Raw genomic sequence first — 17,163 nt, forward strand, 5'->3', positions numbered from 1 at the left:
TTTGTGAGAGGAAAAAGGTTTGAAATCTTCACTTTAACGGCAACACTTACTAAAAAGGCCACAATAATACACTTTTGTTTTTGTTTTTTAGAATAAGACTGAACAGATCCAACATCCTGGTTAAAACAAAATAAGAGAAAAGAAAAAGAAAAAGCTCTTCCTTCACCACCTCCGCGCACTGCCGGCGCTCCTCAACTTGTACCGACACAGCGAAGAGGCTGTAAAATGAGCAGAGCTCAGACACACAGAGTGCCGACTCGAAAACCTATTTACACCCGAGCCCATTCCAAGCCGATCGCAGAGTGACGAGTGGTGGCGTCGACCGAGAACACGGAAAACCTAAAACACGCACCCGCAGGTCATCTCTTTAAGAGCAGGTTTAACAGGAAGTGACACTATTGTACTATTTGCTTTCATCCTACGCCTCCCAGCCAACCAATGAGAAGCACTTCATAACAGTTAAAATGGTTGTGTTAACATTTAAATATTTTGGAAAAAAAAAAAAAAAAGAGAGAGAGAGAGAGAGAGAGAAAGGTCTTGCGTCATAAAACGAAGAGGTTAGGCGAATGATTTTACAATTATAGTACAATGAGTTTAGAGGGCACGATGGGGGGACTGTACACGTCAGAAATTAAAACTCCAGCATTTAAAAAAACTCCCAAATGCGGGAAGGAACTTTCTAGCGAGTTGGAGTAAAAGTAAAATTTTCCTTCCATTTCTGCTCGCCAGCGCCTCCTCGGAGTCCTCCCGAGCTGAGCGCTTCGTACAACTTACAGGCACAGTGAGTGGAGACGGGGCGTGTTTGTCGCTACCTTCACTGGTTAACACACAGCGGGTGATGGGGGGTGGGCGGGTTCGTCAAAGTGCTTTCTACTTCCAACTACGACAGCGTAACTACAGAGACGGGAGAATGAATGCGACGTTACAAGCCTTTAGGGAGCGGGTGAGGCGGGGGCGGGGCTTGGGAGGGGCGACTCCCTCCCCGCCTTTCACTGCCGGTTGCTCTTTATCTTCTCCAGGCGCTTCCTCAGGTCGTCCAGGTTGGCGGCGGGCAGGGCGGAGCGGGCGTGCCCGTGCGCGGGCGAGTGCGTGTTCTGCTCCTGCTGGTAGAGCTCCCGCGACTCCTTGAGCTGCGACAGCTTGCTCTGCAGCATGTCGGTGGAGGAGGCCACCGGCGGCTTGGACGACAGCAGCGAGGAGATGGGCGGCCGGTGCTGCGGCTCCTCGTCGCCTCCGCCCGTGCCCTGCGGCGTGCGAGAGGGAACGCGCGGCGTTAGGACGGGATAAGGGTTGGCCGAGGACCAACAGAAGAACCTCATCATTTAAGCTTTTGTAAGAGCTCCAAGGTTAATAAGTGTTGTAGCAGTTTATAATTTTAGTTTAAATAAAGAAATACAAGTGCAAAACGTAATAGTTGGGAGATTTTGAAGAAGAAACAGTGACGCCAAGTGGTCACATTTTAGATTGCAGCCTCTTTCACGTTCCCTCCCGCCCCCAAGCGTGCCAGTGAACTACAGTGGCATGCGCACCCAAAGCTAGATACCTCGTACACAATCTTCTTCTTCGTTGGTTCATTTGAAGACGTGAGCAGTCTCTACTTGCGAAACCAACTTTATAATTATAAATTTCCTTCTCTATGCACTAAATTTTCTTGCTATAATTATGCAAATTTACCCAATTGTGGGATTAATAAAGATGTTCTATTCTATTTTTTTTTTTTTTTTTTAAACATAAATCAAGCCAAATATTACACACTGTACCTTTAAACTGAGAAACAAGGTATTCAATGAGGTTAGGGGAAAGTTGGGTTAAGGAAGTCCGCGCCAAACTGTTTAATATGGATGGAACTCAATTCAAAATCCTCCGAAAGACACGTTTGTGTGCGCTTACCCTGGATGTGTTCTCCAGGCCTTGTCTTTGTCTGAGTATCTTGAGTCTCTCATAGTACACGGCTGGTTTCAGTTCTTCGTTGGTGCTGCTCACACTGGAGTCGCCTCCATGCTGAGGGATCACTGCAAAGGCAGCCAAACAGAGTCAAACCTCCTCGGACTCACATTAACTAGCGTCATCAATAATAAGTATTAATTACGCCCTTGTGTCACCATTTTGATTCACATTTATCACTCGGTGGAACGTCGCGCAAAAGGAGAGCGCTGGCGTGTACCTGCTGAGGTCTGGATGCGAGCCTTGGCCTCCCGCTCGGACTCAATGAGGCGAAGGCCTCGCTCCACGTAGCTCTGGAAGAACTGCGACGTGTTTTTGAGGAAGGGTTCGAGGTCTGCGTCCGAATACTTCTGTTTGTATTCGTACAACTCGGTCAAACCCTGAGGGAGGAAATTGGAACATAAAGGTTTGCCCTTCTGTCGGACTGCGAGTTTACATCGGAGATCTTGAAGGATGCTCACCTCCTTGGTGTTCTCCTTGGAGCCGATTTTCTTGAAGATTTCAGAGAGAATGTCGCTAACCTTGGCCTTTGACACGCGATCCTCCTGGGGGGGCGGGGGAATATTTGGCATGAATTCTTTTTTTTTTCCTTCCATCAATGCAATTACACAAGTCGGTAATAAGATGTGAATCTTAAGATTTTACTGGAACTCTGACAGAAACCCCCCCCCATCACTCACTGTGCGCAGGCCGGACTTCTCATTGCCGTAGTCACTTTTAAACCCTGGCAGGTATCCCGAGTGCTTCACCACCCGTCTCAGATGGGCCTCCAACTCGGACTCGTTACGATTCTCTATCATTGACAGGTGGTCCAGGATCTGTTTGGCAAAGACGCAGAAAGACACACGTCAGCACACACTGGTAATTGGAAATACACAAGAAACGCATTGTTTTTTTTCCTTTCGGAAAACGAGTTCTGGAATTATTCTCGTCTGTAAGCGGTACCTTGGCCCCCGTCAACTTGCACAGTGTGTGTAAAAGGGTTTTGAGGGTTCGGTGCGGGACGTCGCTCTTCAGCTGCTTGAGTTTCTCTTTAGGGAAAACCTTCATGAAGTTGTGGACGTCCAGCAGGATGCGATCGAGGTTGATGCTGTCGATGGTCGTCGGGAGGAAGCGGATCATCCGCCACAGACACTGCACACAAGAGGACAGGTGCGATACGCGGCGGCGGTTGAATGGACGGACGAGCGTCGTCGGAATCGGGCTTTTCAAAGGTGCGCGGAATTTGACGGCGCTCACCTTCATGACCAGTTCAGAAGACATGGGGGGCCCGGCTGTTGTCACCAGACCTTCCTGAAGCAAGACGAGCAGGGCGCTGCACACACACGGGAAGGAACAGGATCATTAGATTTAGATTAGATTTCAATCATTCTTTTCCCTGCACATTAAGGACACTGAGAGAGAGAGAGAGACAGAAAAGAGAAAGGAGGACAGATGAAAAAAAACGAACCGACCTGATCATGTTAGTCTGATCAGAGAGAGAGAGAGACAGAGAGAGGGAGAGAGAGAGTAACAGAAACCAACCTGATCACGTTGGTTGGTCGGTTGGACAGACAGACAGACAGATCTGATCATGTTAGTCTGACTGGACAGACGGACAGACAGGGAGAGAGAGAGACCAACCAACCTGATCACGTTGGTCTGACAGACAGACGGACAGACCCGATCATGTTAGTATGATTGAACAGACAGACTAACGAACCAACCTGATCATATTGGACAGACAGACAGACAAACAGACAGGAACCAAACTGATCTGATCAGACGGACGGAAATGAACCAACCTGATCATGTTAGTCTGATCGGACAGACAAACGAACCAACCTGATCATATTGGACAGACGGACAGGACAGGACAGACATGATCATGTTGATCTGATCGGACGGACGGAAACAAACCAACCTGATTATGTTGGTCTGATCGGACTTCTCCAGGACCTTGATGACCAACAGGTTCACTGATCTGATGAGCTGCTGACCGTCCTTTATGTCCTCCACTCGTGCGTCCAGCATGAGCATAATCAGGCCGTGCATGAGGTCCTTCAACACACCCATCGACGCCTCCTTGGCCAGGGCCTCCATAGAGAACAGCTGAGGGCAGAGCAGCAAGAGCAGCTGAGTCTCCGCTCTCTCCTGAATCATCCCTCGCTGCAGTGGCCACACAGTGCACGTCATCTACTCACAGACAGCATGTTCCCAATGATGCAACTGTACAGTTTGGAGATGTCCGACTTCTCCAGCCGGTCGTCGGCCAAGTGCGTGCTGTAGATCAGCCTCAGCTGCATGAAGGTGGCGATGAGGAACTGGTCGATGTGTCCCGACATCACCTCCGCTTTGTCCTCCTGCCGCAACACCTCGTCGATCTGTGGTAAACGCACACATTTTCATGCTATGATTGCTTTCTAAGATTTTTAATGTTTTAATCTGTTATTTCCCGGTTAAAAGTAAGGCTTCATTTTGATTTTTTTTTTTTTTTCAGCAGATGCCTTCAAAAGTAGGAAAAAAACAAACAGGACAATGTTCATTGACTTCCCTTCGGTAGCATTTGTTAATAAATGATCAAGAGTTGCTGTGTTCATAGTTATCCTGCTTGGGTGCGCTTTTGTTGAATACAATTCCACGACAAAGAAAGAAAGAAACCGAGTGATAACTTTCCACACCTGTGCCAGCGCCTGGATACTTGTGTTAACGTCGCCACTGGCAACCTGAGAGATGACAAAGTTGATCGTGGAGGCTGTGCTGTTGTGCAGGTCATCAAAGTGCGGCGAGACCGAGCGCATCCTTGGAGCACAGAAGAGATAAAAGCAAAGTTAAAAATTGAAATTTGACATTTGACATTTTTCAATCCAATTTCCTCGATCGATCAGCGAGTGCGACTCACTTGGGCTCTGGGATCATGATGGGCTCCAGCAGCTCATCCAGCTTGTGCTGGACAAGGTCTGGCAGCTCACACACTCTGCTCTGGTCCATCTCGATCATGTCCAGGTCCAGTTGGAACTCTTTGGGGATGGATGGGTGGTTGGGCTCACTGAGCTGTGCGTTCTGACGTGCTTGGCTAGACGGACGGAGAGAAGGTGAGGGTGAGAGGGCAGCGTTTTCATTCCGCTGCGGTTTTTGATCGGTGACTTTGAAAAACAAGCCCTGTGACGCGAACTGCAATGACGTTTTGAGGCGAGACAAAAAAACTGAAAGCAGAAATAATGAAAACAAAGAGCTGAAAGCAAATGTTTGACTGTCATTTTAACCAACAGTCAGCAGTGATGGACCATCTGAAACTGCTTGATCCAATGCAACCACCTGAATGGAGAGCTGCCAAGCTAGGCCTAAATTTTCCATTGCAGTGCAATACTCCCATTGAAAAAGAATTGCAGTCTTCGTGCCATGTGACTTATGGGTATTTCAAAGAAGTGACCAATCCAAAAGAAAGCATAAAACCAAGTATTCAAATCATCCAAGTGCAAGTTGGCCTACAAAGTCTGGACTCTAAAATTCAACATGAAGCATTTGTGAAAACTACCCTGATTCAACAAAGTGAATGAGCAGGCAGGTAATTTGAACCCCAAGCAACTACCATTATTTTGAGTTGTGTTTAAAAAAAAAAAAAAGAGTGATATTAACTCGATCTCAAATGGTGAGGCATTATCAGAATCACAATCACCTCGGTTGTCATTGTTGTACACCACAAATTTTGGACAGCTATTCCTCAGCGGTGCCTCTAAATAGTAATTAAAACACTTAAAATGTCAATGGAAAAATAAAAACAGTAGAAAATAGACCTTCAAATGGTGCAAATGGACAGAATAAAACGGTTAAATAGTGCAAGTGGAGAGAATATAAACAGTAAAGAGAGTAATGGAGTGTGTTATTTTGGATTATTGAACAAAGCATATGGTCTGTATTTGTATGAATCAATCCCACATTGATTGTGGCCTTCAACTGAAGCGAGGATGAAGTGACGGGAGAAGAATTAAACAGTTAAAGAGACGGCGGGACATTTTGAACATCAGTTTTTTTTGGGGGGGCTCTTCAACTGGCGACAGGAGGGACAACCAGCGCCACTGAAACTCATTCCGTCGATTTTTTTTTTTTTTTTTCCTGCTCACTAGGTTGTATGACTTTGCAAGCGTGAGACAACATGTCGTAACATGGAGGCGTGCAGATAAGAAGGGAGGAGGCGAAGGTACTCACATCCTATACGTGCGATACATTATTCTGCTCCGGAGCAGAAGGCAGGCAGAGCAGAGAAAAGAAGGGAATCACACAAGAGACAAAAGATGAAGGGGTTAAGAGATGGGCAGAAAAGCAGGCAGTGAGACACGAGCGCCAGGGGATGTGAAGGATTTTTTCTTTTTTTTTTTTTCTTTTGCTAATTTGCCTTTCAAAACGGCTCCAACGCCCGGAAAGGCAACACAGCAAATAGAAGAAGACGGGAATGACAGATTAGTTGGACATGAACACTCGGAAGAGTGGAGTGGCGGCAAGAGCGCCGCCGTGGTCCAGTCGCCACGACACAGCATGCAGTCTGTTCAGATCCAATATGAGTTTGTTGGAGATTTGCTGTTCCAACTCCAATTTTCTTGAGTCCAATACTTTGTCACACAAGCAGTAGAATAACTATTGAAACTTATTGAAACCAGGCCTGCCACGATCATCAACTAGTGACGGGACGTTGCTCGAGTCTCCTTCATTAAGCCCAAAGAAGTCAAGGGGAGGAACACAAAACATGCAACTGGGGTTCGTTTCAAAGCCGAGTGTGAACACTGCGTGAACCCGCCAACTTGGACGAGCCGGCGTGTCTTGATTTGCTTCGAAACGGCGGCGGCAAGAAATTTTGAACGCTTCGAATTTGCGGGCACGTCCGGAAAAAAAAAAAAAAAAAATTGGCAAAAATGGCAATTATTGTCCCAGCTGGGGAAAACCTGATCATGGATCTGATCACGTTGGGGACCAACTGCACAGCTCGGCCGTGACGGAAACTAAATGGTGCGCGATTACAGTGTAGTTCACGACATTGCCAAAGAGATCCTTCCCAGATGCAGCATTTTGAGAAATAATTCTCATTATTATTATTATTATTATTATACAGTTCATGTATTGTGCTTGGACTAGGAGCCCAGTTTGTTTATCGTTTATGCTCGTTTGATGTTTTATTTCTATTATATTCTACAGAATGTTTATAATTTCTCTTTTTCAATGCAAGTTTCAACGCAAGTTTTTTTTTTAATAGGCATACTTGCCTTATTATGCTGTTATTATGCTGTTATTACATTAAATTGGCCTTGAAACAACATTTATCGCAATCATTTCTGGGATGATATGTTGTTCGGTAAAATTTCTCATCGCGTCAGGCCGAACTGAAAAGGAAAAATATTTAAAAATATTTAAAAAAAAAAAAAAAAAAAAAAAAAGATCTGGGTTCTAACGAGCTTCTTTTTGTCCACGTTTTGTGGCGCTCGAGAACGACTGGTTTCCATGGCGGTTGCATTCGAACCGAGGCGGCGCTTACTTGAGCTTGTTGGGGTCCTCCTGTGCAGGCTTGCGGAGGAAGGTGCCGTTGGGGTTGGCCGGGTGCTCCCTCTGGGGCCTTTCGGGGGCGCTCTGCTTGGGCGGATTGGCGGCGGCCTTCTTGGCCGACCGCTTGATCCTCTCCTCCAGCATGCTCATGTCTTTCTCCGACAGCTGCCAGAAGGAAAGAGAGGGGCGATCGAGCTGAAAAGCTTGCACGGACGATCTGCTTCGATGGGCGCCGGCCTTCCGTCGCGGTGGCGTGGGCTTACGTTTCCAATGAGCTTGTAGACCTGCTCGCCGCACACGTTGTAAACGGCCACCACGGTGTTGAGGGCCGCGTTCCTGACGGACGTGTCTCTGTCGCCGATGTGAACTGCGATATCCTTGAGAGACTTGGCCGGCGTCGGTTGGCACACATTCATCCCGTAGCCTTCAATCAAGCAACCCAACTCTTCCAGGCATTCTGAGGACAATGACGGGGGAAAAAAAAAACACACGTTAAGCTGCTCCTTTAATTCTCCATTAAGAGGCCTGGTTGCAGCTGTGTCAAGTGATGCTGCAATTCATTTGCATTTGAGTCTCACCAGCTCTTTGTTTGGAGTTTTTGGACTTTGTTCCATCCATGAGCAAGGGAAAGACCTTGGACGCCGGGTAAACCTTGCACAGCATTGTCAGGATGGCCCGAACATCTTTTCGCACCACGTCTTTTGACTCTCCGACCTGGAGGACGAGGAGCGGACATTAAACGCGGAGCTTTTAAAGGGACTTCCTTCGCGATTAGCGAGTGTGCCGCGAGCTCACCTTCAGAATGAGGTAGGGCACAAAGGAGCTGGCTTCGTACTCGGTCAGGTGGTAGTTCTCTCGGTTCAGCATGGCGAAGAGCAGCTTGAGATACTCCAAGACCTTCATCAGGACCGTGGTGTTTGTGTCGAAGAATCGCAGGGTGAACCACTTGAGGATGAGGTCCAGGCAGCCGATGGTGGCTTGGCTCTCGCTTTCCAAACGCTGTCGCATTAAGAAAAAAAAAAAACGTTTAAAAGAAACCGGAATACAATACAACCATTGTCTAAACATAAATATTTGAAAATATTCACGCAACCTCAATCATGACTCCTATGGCCTTGACGTGTCTCTGGAAGTCAAAGTGGAAGAGCTCGTCCTGCAGCCACTTTGCGAAGCACGTCAACATCTGCACCTTCAGCTGCTCCACGTACTCGTCCCGAGGCGTGATGAAGTTCCACTTTAAAATCTGCAGAGAGAGAAGAAAGAGGAGTAAACAACGCTCCCAACACTCTTGACCAGAACCTTGCTGGAAAGTCTGAGCCCGCCCGCGATACCTTCAGTTGCTTCTCCTCTTTGATCCGCTGCTCCTTGGCGTTGGGGATGAACGTGAAGAGCGGACCCGACCTGTCCTCCTCGTCTTTGACGTTCTTGGCCGCGGGCTTCTTACCGGCTGGACCCTGTCAGGGCATCGCAAGAGTGTGCACGGTTCAAATGTGCTCGGACTGAATCAGATTTTTTTTTTTGTTTTTTTGTTTTCCTCGACGGCTCCTTTCAAGGACTGCGAGGTGCCGATGTCGCTGTGCACGTTAGCAGACGAGTGTGCCGGCAGGTGTTAAGACGCGAACAAACGAGGTGCAGGAATCACAGACGTGACATTATTCTGAAACAGAAGACGGCCATGCAACAGAGACCTTCGAGTGGCATCACCCCGTGTGTGGTTGTTCTCTTTTGAGAGTGCATGCACAACCTGCACTACAACTCATGAGCCTGGAATCAAAGTTACTACATTTGAACTAAGAGGATTAAAAGCAGCCAGTCAAAGATGTCCATTAGTTCACTCGGTGTTAACATTCAAATTAATATCCGAGCGACATTTTTATCCATTTTTCTTTTTTTCCCCTCTCAACTTTTGCCCAACGGAAAACGAGCAACTAAAAATTAGAAGACTGTCATTTTTGCAACACCCAGTAGCCCTACATGCATCCTAATTCACACACTGAACTTTATTGGTACTGGATTCTAAAGTTGAAACACCGATTCTAATGAATGATAAAAACGATTTAATATTAATCACAAATTGGCATAGAAATCATCCATTGAAATGAATTTTCCCTACTTCAACTATGCTATTCATCTTGACAAATACCATCCCATGCACTAAAGCATAAAACCAAGCAATCTATCTGTACTCCATCACATGACCTATACCAGCCACGAATGCGACCACTCTTCATGAGACGGGAGAGGCCACAGTTTTAACAAAACTCAATTGTTGATGCTTTAACAACCTTTTGTATCCGTTTTGACTTACAATTGCCATTTGTAACTCAAAATAACCAACTCCATAAATACAGAACAAACATTAAATTAATTGCAAAGGTGTTAAAACAATGACTTTATGTGACAGCACGGCTGGATTAGAGTAACTGTACAAGTGGGAGTTAGTTCATTAGAGTGAAAACGGTTATCCTGTGGCAGCGCCCCACTGTGGCAAGGTAGTAGATAGACAGGTGTCAGAAAGGTTCATCGCGTCAAATTTTTTTTACAATTATTAATTTTTTGGTTTGGTTTTGCTGCTTCTGTGGGTCCGGAGAGATAACAAACCGGTTCGGCGACATACCGACATTCTCCTGGAGCGCCATCTAGAAGAGGGCTCTGGAAACAGAAGGTACTCATCCTGTCAAATATGACAGGGTGACCACGCCTCTGTAATGCCAGGTGACACTTGTAAAGGTATGGCACATGTAAATTCTGTTTGCAAATTTTGGGCCCAACCAATAAACTTTGATTAGCTGAACGCCACTGAAATGTCAAGGAACTGAAATCAAAATGTCTTTCTTAAACATATGTATAATGAAGAACAACCAAAAAGTTAATAATGTAAACGTGTTATCTTCCGTCAGGCCTGGACGAAGCCTCTGGAGGAAAAAAAAAACTCTGTTGCGGCTCCTGTTCTCTACCGCTGACCACCAGAGGGCAGCATGAGACCACGCAGGAGTTGCTGCCACATAGCTACCTGTTGACTGCCAGCAGCAGTCTTCCCTTTGGTTGGGGGCTTTTTACTAGCGAGACTGTCCTTGTCCTTGGAGGGAGGGGAGGGGGCGGGGTCCTCGGGAGGGGAGGGAGGCTGGGTGAGTAGAGAAACCACATGACTTTTTACACGCACACTTCATCGGACGGCTTGAGAGGAAACCCTTGGTGTGCGCACAACGGCATGAGACGTGCACACCGAATGACGACAGAAGTATTTATAAAAAAATAAAAAAAAAGAGCTTTCGACTACAAAAACACCAGCTTCCCTGCCGAAGAGCTTCCTTAACAAGGCATCTGGACTGGATTTGGAAGATTCCTGGGGGGTGGCGGGAAACAACACGACACTTTGCAGCCGCAATAAATATCTGAAAGGGCGAGGAGAGCAAGGCGCTGTACTGGTTATACTGGGTGCACTGGTCCGATCGCGAGGGGTCCCCTCATTGTTGAAAGACAGGACTCGCAGATTCCGAAGCAAAAACATTTGGGCTGTTTCGGTGTCGTCGGTGTCACCCACAACCAAAGACAGCGAGCGAACAAGTCACAACCAGCCGAGTAATAATAATAATAAAAAAAAAGACAAATGATTTCTAAAACAAAAACAGATGAGCGGAGCTTGCAGATGATCTGCTTCTGATCCTCATCGGATCCTTTGTATCTCAATTTCATCCCACAGCAGGAAATTGACTCTCACCACTTTGCAACTCCATCATTTTTAACCTAATTTACTGATATTAAAATAAAATCTGACTGACCGAGCAAACCTTGAACTTCAGCAAAGTTGTGTTTCTTTGAAACCCCAAAGCAACTAAACAGAATTTTCTTTTCTTTTTTTTTTAATTACCTTCTTCGCCGCTGCTCCCCCTCGCACTTTCTTCACGTCGGGTTTACTGTCCAGGTCCTCGGTGGACCTGGAGACTGTGGAGCAGACAAGCGTCTTGAATTCCGTATCGCGTGACTGCAACTGATGAGCGAGTGCAGAGGAACTAACCGGAGGACGCTCTGCTTGGTTCTCCGGAGCCTTTGCCCGACCCGGCCTTGGCAGGACCAGCGGGTTTAGCTGGCATCACCGCTCTGGCCTTCTCCAGCATGCCCATCACTTGGTCTTTTGAGGCAGGCTAACGTGAGGGTGAGAGAAATAAAAGGGGGTATTACAGCCAAAAAGCAGTTGCAATCAGACACTTAAGTGCCGCTGTAGAAAAAAAAGAATCATGTGGTTTTTTTTTGTGAGAGGGAAGCGTTTCTGGTGAAGTACTTTGAGTTTCCCCGTCGCCTTGCACATTTTGTCATAGCCAAGGTGCATCATGAACATGGGCAGCGCATCCTGAGCCTTCTTCCTCACGTCTCCGTTCCTGTCCTCCAGGCAGGCGTAAAGCTGAGGGACGCACAGCATCAAGTCCGCAGGTGCCGTCCTCAGGCCGGGGAGCTTCTCCGCTAACCAGCCCAGCAACTGCAAATACACACAGAGGAAACGCAAACGATTTATTTTCAGGAGCCAATCTTGCAGCGCTCGACGATACAAGTGGGCGATTATGCCTCTGCATGGCTGAGAGTAAATGGATTTTTGTTTCTATGGACCTCCTGTCGTAGAAAAGGATTTTCTCTCTTCAGTTCCTCAGACATATCTTCTCCTTCAAGCCACTCCTTCATGCCAGTCTGTTCCACCCAGGACTGCAGGGTGGCCATGGCAGCCGTTCTCACGTTGGGCTGCAGATGCAGGAGGACAAGAGAATCGTCAAGGACGCGGCTCCCATTTTCTCAGAACTCTCAAATTGATCCCTTTAAAGGTGGTACAGTGCATTGTTGGCAAACATTATGCAATTCCAAATCCACCACGATTACTAACAGAGTAGACAATAAGTATCAATCATGAGACTGAAAGTTTATAAACAGAATATTAACTTGTTTCCAAGAAGACATACAACGAAATGGAGGCTTTCATCAAAAAATATTTTCATTTTACAGTTTTGTAAGGCTCTCTACATTTAACACAGCCGTCTGTTCCTAATGTAAGAGCTGAGCAGTTTTGCTCATTGTAGATAAAGAGATTGTTTTCTGTGCAAAGACTGTAAAAACAAATCATGTTAAAGCACAGAAAGGATGAAAGACAGGAATTTGCTTGTATTCAGAAGTGAACTGGATTGATGCGTGGCGTGTATCCAGTACCTTGCTGTCTCCCAGTACAGTAATGACAGGGATACCCAGGGCTTTGACATGCTGTTTGAGTCCAGGACCCATGGCTGTAGCCAGCTGCTGCAGCATGGTCAGGGTTTGTTGGACCTGAGGGACACAGAGAAAACATTCATCTTCATGATCGGCAATGATGGCAATTGATGCAAATATATATTTAACTGTCCCTTGAACAATAGTATTAGTTGCCTTTTTAAGTGCCATTAAAATGATCATTTCATTATTCATAATTCCACTCATTATTATTCTATTATTCCAATAGCATAAAAGCTCCTTCCGGAGTTGGATCTAGACACTTTAGATCCAGCTCTGGTAGAGCTTGGTGTCAACATGCAATACACACCCCATTTATCTAGTTATCTTTTAACAGCCTTCGCGTTAAGAAACTGACCAGGATCTTATTGGAATCACTGAGTCGTCCTTTCAGGGCCAGAGGCAACTCTCCAATATTGGCTTTGATGAACTTGGCCTCCGAGATGATGGCGGCGACCTCGTCCAGACCCTCCTTCCTGATTTTCCAGTTTTTATCCTCAATTTTAGACACCAGGTCTGAAGTGATCTTGTCCCTGTAGGAAAAAAAAGAAAAAAGAAAAAAAAGGTTAACCATGTTAAGCATGTGCACGAATGACACAGAGTGGAGTAACTAGTGCAATGGTTATTCACTTGCCAATATTGCTGAACAATCAAAAATCTATATAAAAATAAATAAATAAAAGATGAGAAATTACCCGACATCAGTCCTGGGCAGCAGATCCATGGCGTCCTGTCCTCCATCTTCTTCCTGTTCTCCATCCACCTCATCCGCATCTTCCTCCGCGGCTGCTTTCTTGGTGAATCTGATCGGCGCTGGTGGAGACTGTCCCTGCAGCTGCGCCGAGCGAAAGAGTCCGGTCGATATTGTCAGTATTGTAAAAAAATAAATAATGCATGTTGCAAAGTGAAACGGTGACCTTCAAGCACTGACCTTCACAAACTCGGCATCGATTTGCGAAAGGAGGGCGGGCTTCTCGTCCTCAAAGAACATGCGCAACGGAGCTCCCATGTAAAGGTACATAACTCCAAGCAGGCCTATTGCAGCTGTACGCACAGCTGGGTTAGTAGCTCCTAATGCAGTCTTCACATTGTTGATAAAGCCCTTTACTTTGACGCTGGAGTGAAAGAGGGACAAATGTTAAGAGCCAGCGAGAGAAACGGCTGTTAAAAGCTTTTTTTTCCTCCAGCATAAATAAAAGATCAACAAATTTGGACAAAAATGTTTCAAAAATGTATTAGTTAATAGTGTATAGATAATAAACTAGTATTAACCTAGACAACTACAAAAATGTGGTCAATTAATTATTGTAAATTCATGACAAACCAGGAGGAACAATGACATTTTAAGTATGCTGAAGATTCAATGAAAATAAAGGTGCCATCATGAAGGAGTAAAATGACAAAATCACAACAAACAGCAGTACGCAGCAACTTCATCTTGCAAAACTTTTGACATTGACAAGAATAAAGCAAACATTACAAGCATTATAAACTACACGTAAGTTGATCTAACCGGCTTCTGTTGTATGAAGTGAAACATTAGTGGTAATTACCCAGCAAAGCCAAATTCCTTCATAGCATTAGTGAGCCAGTTGAGGGTCTCTGCCTGGTTCTTGGGGTTCTTCTGTGAAAACGCTAAAGACACAACCTGAAACAAAACCATTTTACAATTATGTCAATATCACAGCCACTTACAGAATGTTTCAGAATAACCTTCATCAACTTTTATCAACAAGACCTGTTCTGCAGTCCACGGCAATGAGCAAGCCTCTCCGATAGCAGTCAGGGCCTCTTTGGCGTTCCCTCCGCATTTGACGTCTCCCACTTTATCCACCAGACCATCCAAAACCACCAGGGCTGACGTCTTAGAAAACTGTCCTCTCTGACCCACTAAGGCCACGATGTGTAGCTTCATCTGCATCACCTGTAGATGGGAGAGACCAAACACGATGCTCACCAACTGCATCTTCAAGTGCATTATTGGTCGATCCTGTCTGGAGGATGATGCTCCATGCAAAGCGTTTCGTTGCTTTAACTTTAACCTGACTAGCAAATGATGACACACTGCTCAAAAAAAAATAAAGGGATTGTCTTGATAAATGCCTCTCCATTCCACCTGTTGTCAGTTACATTTGCAAAAATAAAAGCAGATGAAACTGCCTCTCGCGCATCGTTGCTTCCTGACTGGACAGGTTGACATCCAGGAAGTGCAAATGACTTGGAGCTACACTGTGATGCCCTTGAGTTCCCTTTATTTGTCAAGCAATGTGTTAAAGTGCTGCTATCAAATTACTATGGTGAACTGTGGCTGGAAGATCAGCTGCAGTCTACACTTACCTGGAAGTTGGTCTCCTTCCAACCTGGTTTCTTTGCCAACATCTTGACTAGGGCCTGACAGGGCATTGAAGTCGGGTCCATTGTCTCAACGGCCTACAGACACGAATACAAGAACGTATCAGCAACAGTGCACGGAACCTTTAGCTCAGTATTTAAATAATTCAGATTAGAAAAAAAAAGTTTACTGGTATAACCGAGTGATATAAAACAAATACTCAAACGCTGAACTAATGATCACACAGACAAAGCATTTTTTTTTTTTACCCTCTGGAATTCCTCCATACTAGCCAGTCTCTCCTTCCAATTGGCCGAGTCTAGCTGCTGCAAGCAGGAGGCTGGAAGAACACCGGCTGCCAGGTCCTCACACACCTCAGGCTGAAATGAAAACACACGTTATGGCGGCACCATACAAAGAAAGCAGAGTCTAACTTTGGGTTATTGTTCACAAATAGCAATGGAAAATTTGAATAACTGCAGTTGTGTACTAGTACTGGTTGTACGTACTGAACTAGCTATACGTCCTTATCATAAGAATGTTGCATGGTTTAGATTTCTTTTTAAAGGGGCGTTTTAATCAACACACAAGTAAAGGCTGCATGTTTCACTGCAGACAATTTCCAAAGGCATAATTAGATTTTAAGGTTATTTTTCAATCACGTGGGTTAGGGTTTTTGGTTTATTGGTTTTTTTTTTTTTACATGTAATTTGGAAAACAAATTAAAGGAGAGAAACTTACCGACAGCTCGCTCTCTACGCTTTCTTTTCCATCAGCGGCCTTCTTGGCCTTCCCCCCGGCTGCCGAGGCTGGTTTGCCTTTTTTCACTGGACCAGATGCCGGCTGCACACAAGACAAGCAAAATACCGTTGCTAAATTATCAAGGCACTTGGTTCAATTTTGTCAATAAAATTTTAAACTTGAGGGTTTTTTTTCTTCTTTTTGATACCTTGCTGGAGCCTGGTTGGCTCTTTTTGGGTTGGGCAGAAGATTTTGATGCTTCAGCAGCAGCTTTTACGGGTGGCTTCTTGCCTCCCCCTCCACCAGCCGCTTTATCTCCACCTCCTCCTGCACCCTTTCTGCCACCGGAGAGCTCCACCTTATCGGCACACTCCTTTATCTATCACAACATGAAAAAAAACAAGGAACGTTAGGATCCGTTTGACAGAAATTACCGTAAAACCTACAACTGGTCCTTAAAAGCGAGGTGCTGCTTCATTCCTCAACACTACCAATTCATACCTTGTCCAGTTTCAGCTTATCCAGATCTGCTAGGAAAGGGTTCACAGCCTTCTCTCCTATTACTTTCATTGCCGTCCCCAGAGCTTCAAATGCAGCGTCGCGCACTTCCGGGGCCGAGTCATTCACTTGCTGAAAGCGAAAAAAAGAAGAAGAAAAGAGCAGGTACAGTTTAAAATTATGACTTGAAAGTAAATTGGATTAACTAATAAAGTAACATATTCAAATTAATTGTACATTCAAAAATGAGTTCAAATATGACAAAGAGGCCAAAACAAGAAGTAAATACATATTCTGCAACAGCATTTTTTTTTTGAGCCAACACATTAATAAATGTGTTTGCTTGTAGTGAGTTCAAAAGTCCCCAATTAAAAGTGCCCATCAGATCTTTACGAACATTGTACAACTTCTTTGACGACAACATTCTGAACACGCCGAGGGCAAGCACCCAATACATATGCACACATATATTTCAGATTAAAATATTACTCTCAAAGCGTTACCTTGATTAGAGCAGCACATAAAGGTTTGAGGACACCCTTGGGCAACGTGGACTGCGTTTGGTGTTTAAAGCTGCGAGCCAAGAACAGGGAGGCCTGCTGCTTGATGGAGGGGTTTTTATTGTCCATTACAGCCAAGACGTCCTCTGACAAGTGCTGGAGAGTTGTCTTCAAGGAGAAAGAAAAAGTGGAAAAACAAAAGTCGTGTTAACTCATTTCGACCAAAGACGCCTTTGAAAATGCTCTCGAAAACCTGAGCAAATCCAAAGCACGGAAACTGTAAATAAAGCCTTGCAATTTTTGAAAACCTGTAACCTATAATGGAACAGTTATGTTAAAGGTCTCGAGGAAAACATGTCCCAATTACATTATGTCAACGGCGCT

General features: G+C 45.4%; 1 protein-coding gene across 3 annotated transcripts in view; it reads right to left on the reverse strand.

The window, feature by feature from the left end:
* ckap5 (cytoskeleton associated protein 5) overlaps positions 1–17,163 on the reverse strand; it is a 26,334-nt gene continuing 9,171 nt past the window's right edge. For 2 of the 3 annotated variants that reach the window (XM_076042880.1, XM_076042878.1), the window contains 34 exons: positions 16,783–16,947; positions 16,283–16,411; positions 15,990–16,160; positions 15,782–15,883; positions 15,310–15,420; positions 15,046–15,138; positions 14,447–14,632; positions 14,262–14,356; positions 13,640–13,823; positions 13,404–13,543; positions 13,067–13,241; positions 12,652–12,765; positions 12,064–12,192; positions 11,741–11,935; positions 11,477–11,603; positions 11,330–11,403; positions 10,472–10,582; positions 8,790–8,912; positions 8,552–8,701; positions 8,254–8,457; positions 8,037–8,172; positions 7,722–7,915; positions 7,451–7,623; positions 4,826–4,999; positions 4,605–4,725; positions 4,128–4,307; positions 3,848–4,035; positions 3,184–3,259; positions 2,890–3,078; positions 2,625–2,762; positions 2,406–2,489; positions 2,165–2,324; positions 1,891–2,012; positions 1–1,244 (listed from right to left, as the gene is read on the reverse strand). In XM_076042880.1, coding sequence (XP_075898995.1) covers positions 990–1,244; positions 1,891–2,012; positions 2,165–2,324; positions 2,406–2,489; positions 2,625–2,762; positions 2,890–3,078; positions 3,184–3,259; positions 3,848–4,035; positions 4,128–4,307; positions 4,605–4,725; positions 4,826–4,999; positions 7,451–7,623; positions 7,722–7,915; positions 8,037–8,172; positions 8,254–8,457; positions 8,552–8,701; positions 8,790–8,912; positions 10,472–10,582; positions 11,330–11,403; positions 11,477–11,603; positions 11,741–11,935; positions 12,064–12,192; positions 12,652–12,765; positions 13,067–13,241; positions 13,404–13,543; positions 13,640–13,823; positions 14,262–14,356; positions 14,447–14,632; positions 15,046–15,138; positions 15,310–15,420; positions 15,782–15,883; positions 15,990–16,160; positions 16,283–16,411; positions 16,783–16,947 — 4,968 coding nt within the window. In that variant the 3' untranslated portion in view covers positions 1–989. The remainder of the gene's footprint in view (positions 1,245–1,890; positions 2,013–2,164; positions 2,325–2,405; positions 2,490–2,624; positions 2,763–2,889; positions 3,079–3,183; positions 3,260–3,847; positions 4,036–4,127; positions 4,308–4,604; positions 4,726–4,825; positions 5,000–7,450; positions 7,624–7,721; positions 7,916–8,036; positions 8,173–8,253; positions 8,458–8,551; positions 8,702–8,789; positions 8,913–10,471; positions 10,583–11,329; positions 11,404–11,476; positions 11,604–11,740; positions 11,936–12,063; positions 12,193–12,651; positions 12,766–13,066; positions 13,242–13,403; positions 13,544–13,639; positions 13,824–14,261; positions 14,357–14,446; positions 14,633–15,045; positions 15,139–15,309; positions 15,421–15,781; positions 15,884–15,989; positions 16,161–16,282; positions 16,412–16,782; positions 16,948–17,163) is intronic. The other variant, XM_076042881.1, reaches the window with a different exon arrangement.

The sequence above is a fragment of the Nelusetta ayraudi genome, unplaced genomic scaffold, assembly GCF_046127955.1.
Source record: "Nelusetta ayraudi isolate G7.1 ecotype Tasmania unplaced genomic scaffold, CSIRO-AGI_Nayr_v1 ptg000071l, whole genome shotgun sequence".
In the NCBI taxonomy this organism is placed as follows: domain Eukaryota; kingdom Metazoa; phylum Chordata; class Actinopteri; order Tetraodontiformes; family Monacanthidae; genus Nelusetta; species Nelusetta ayraudi.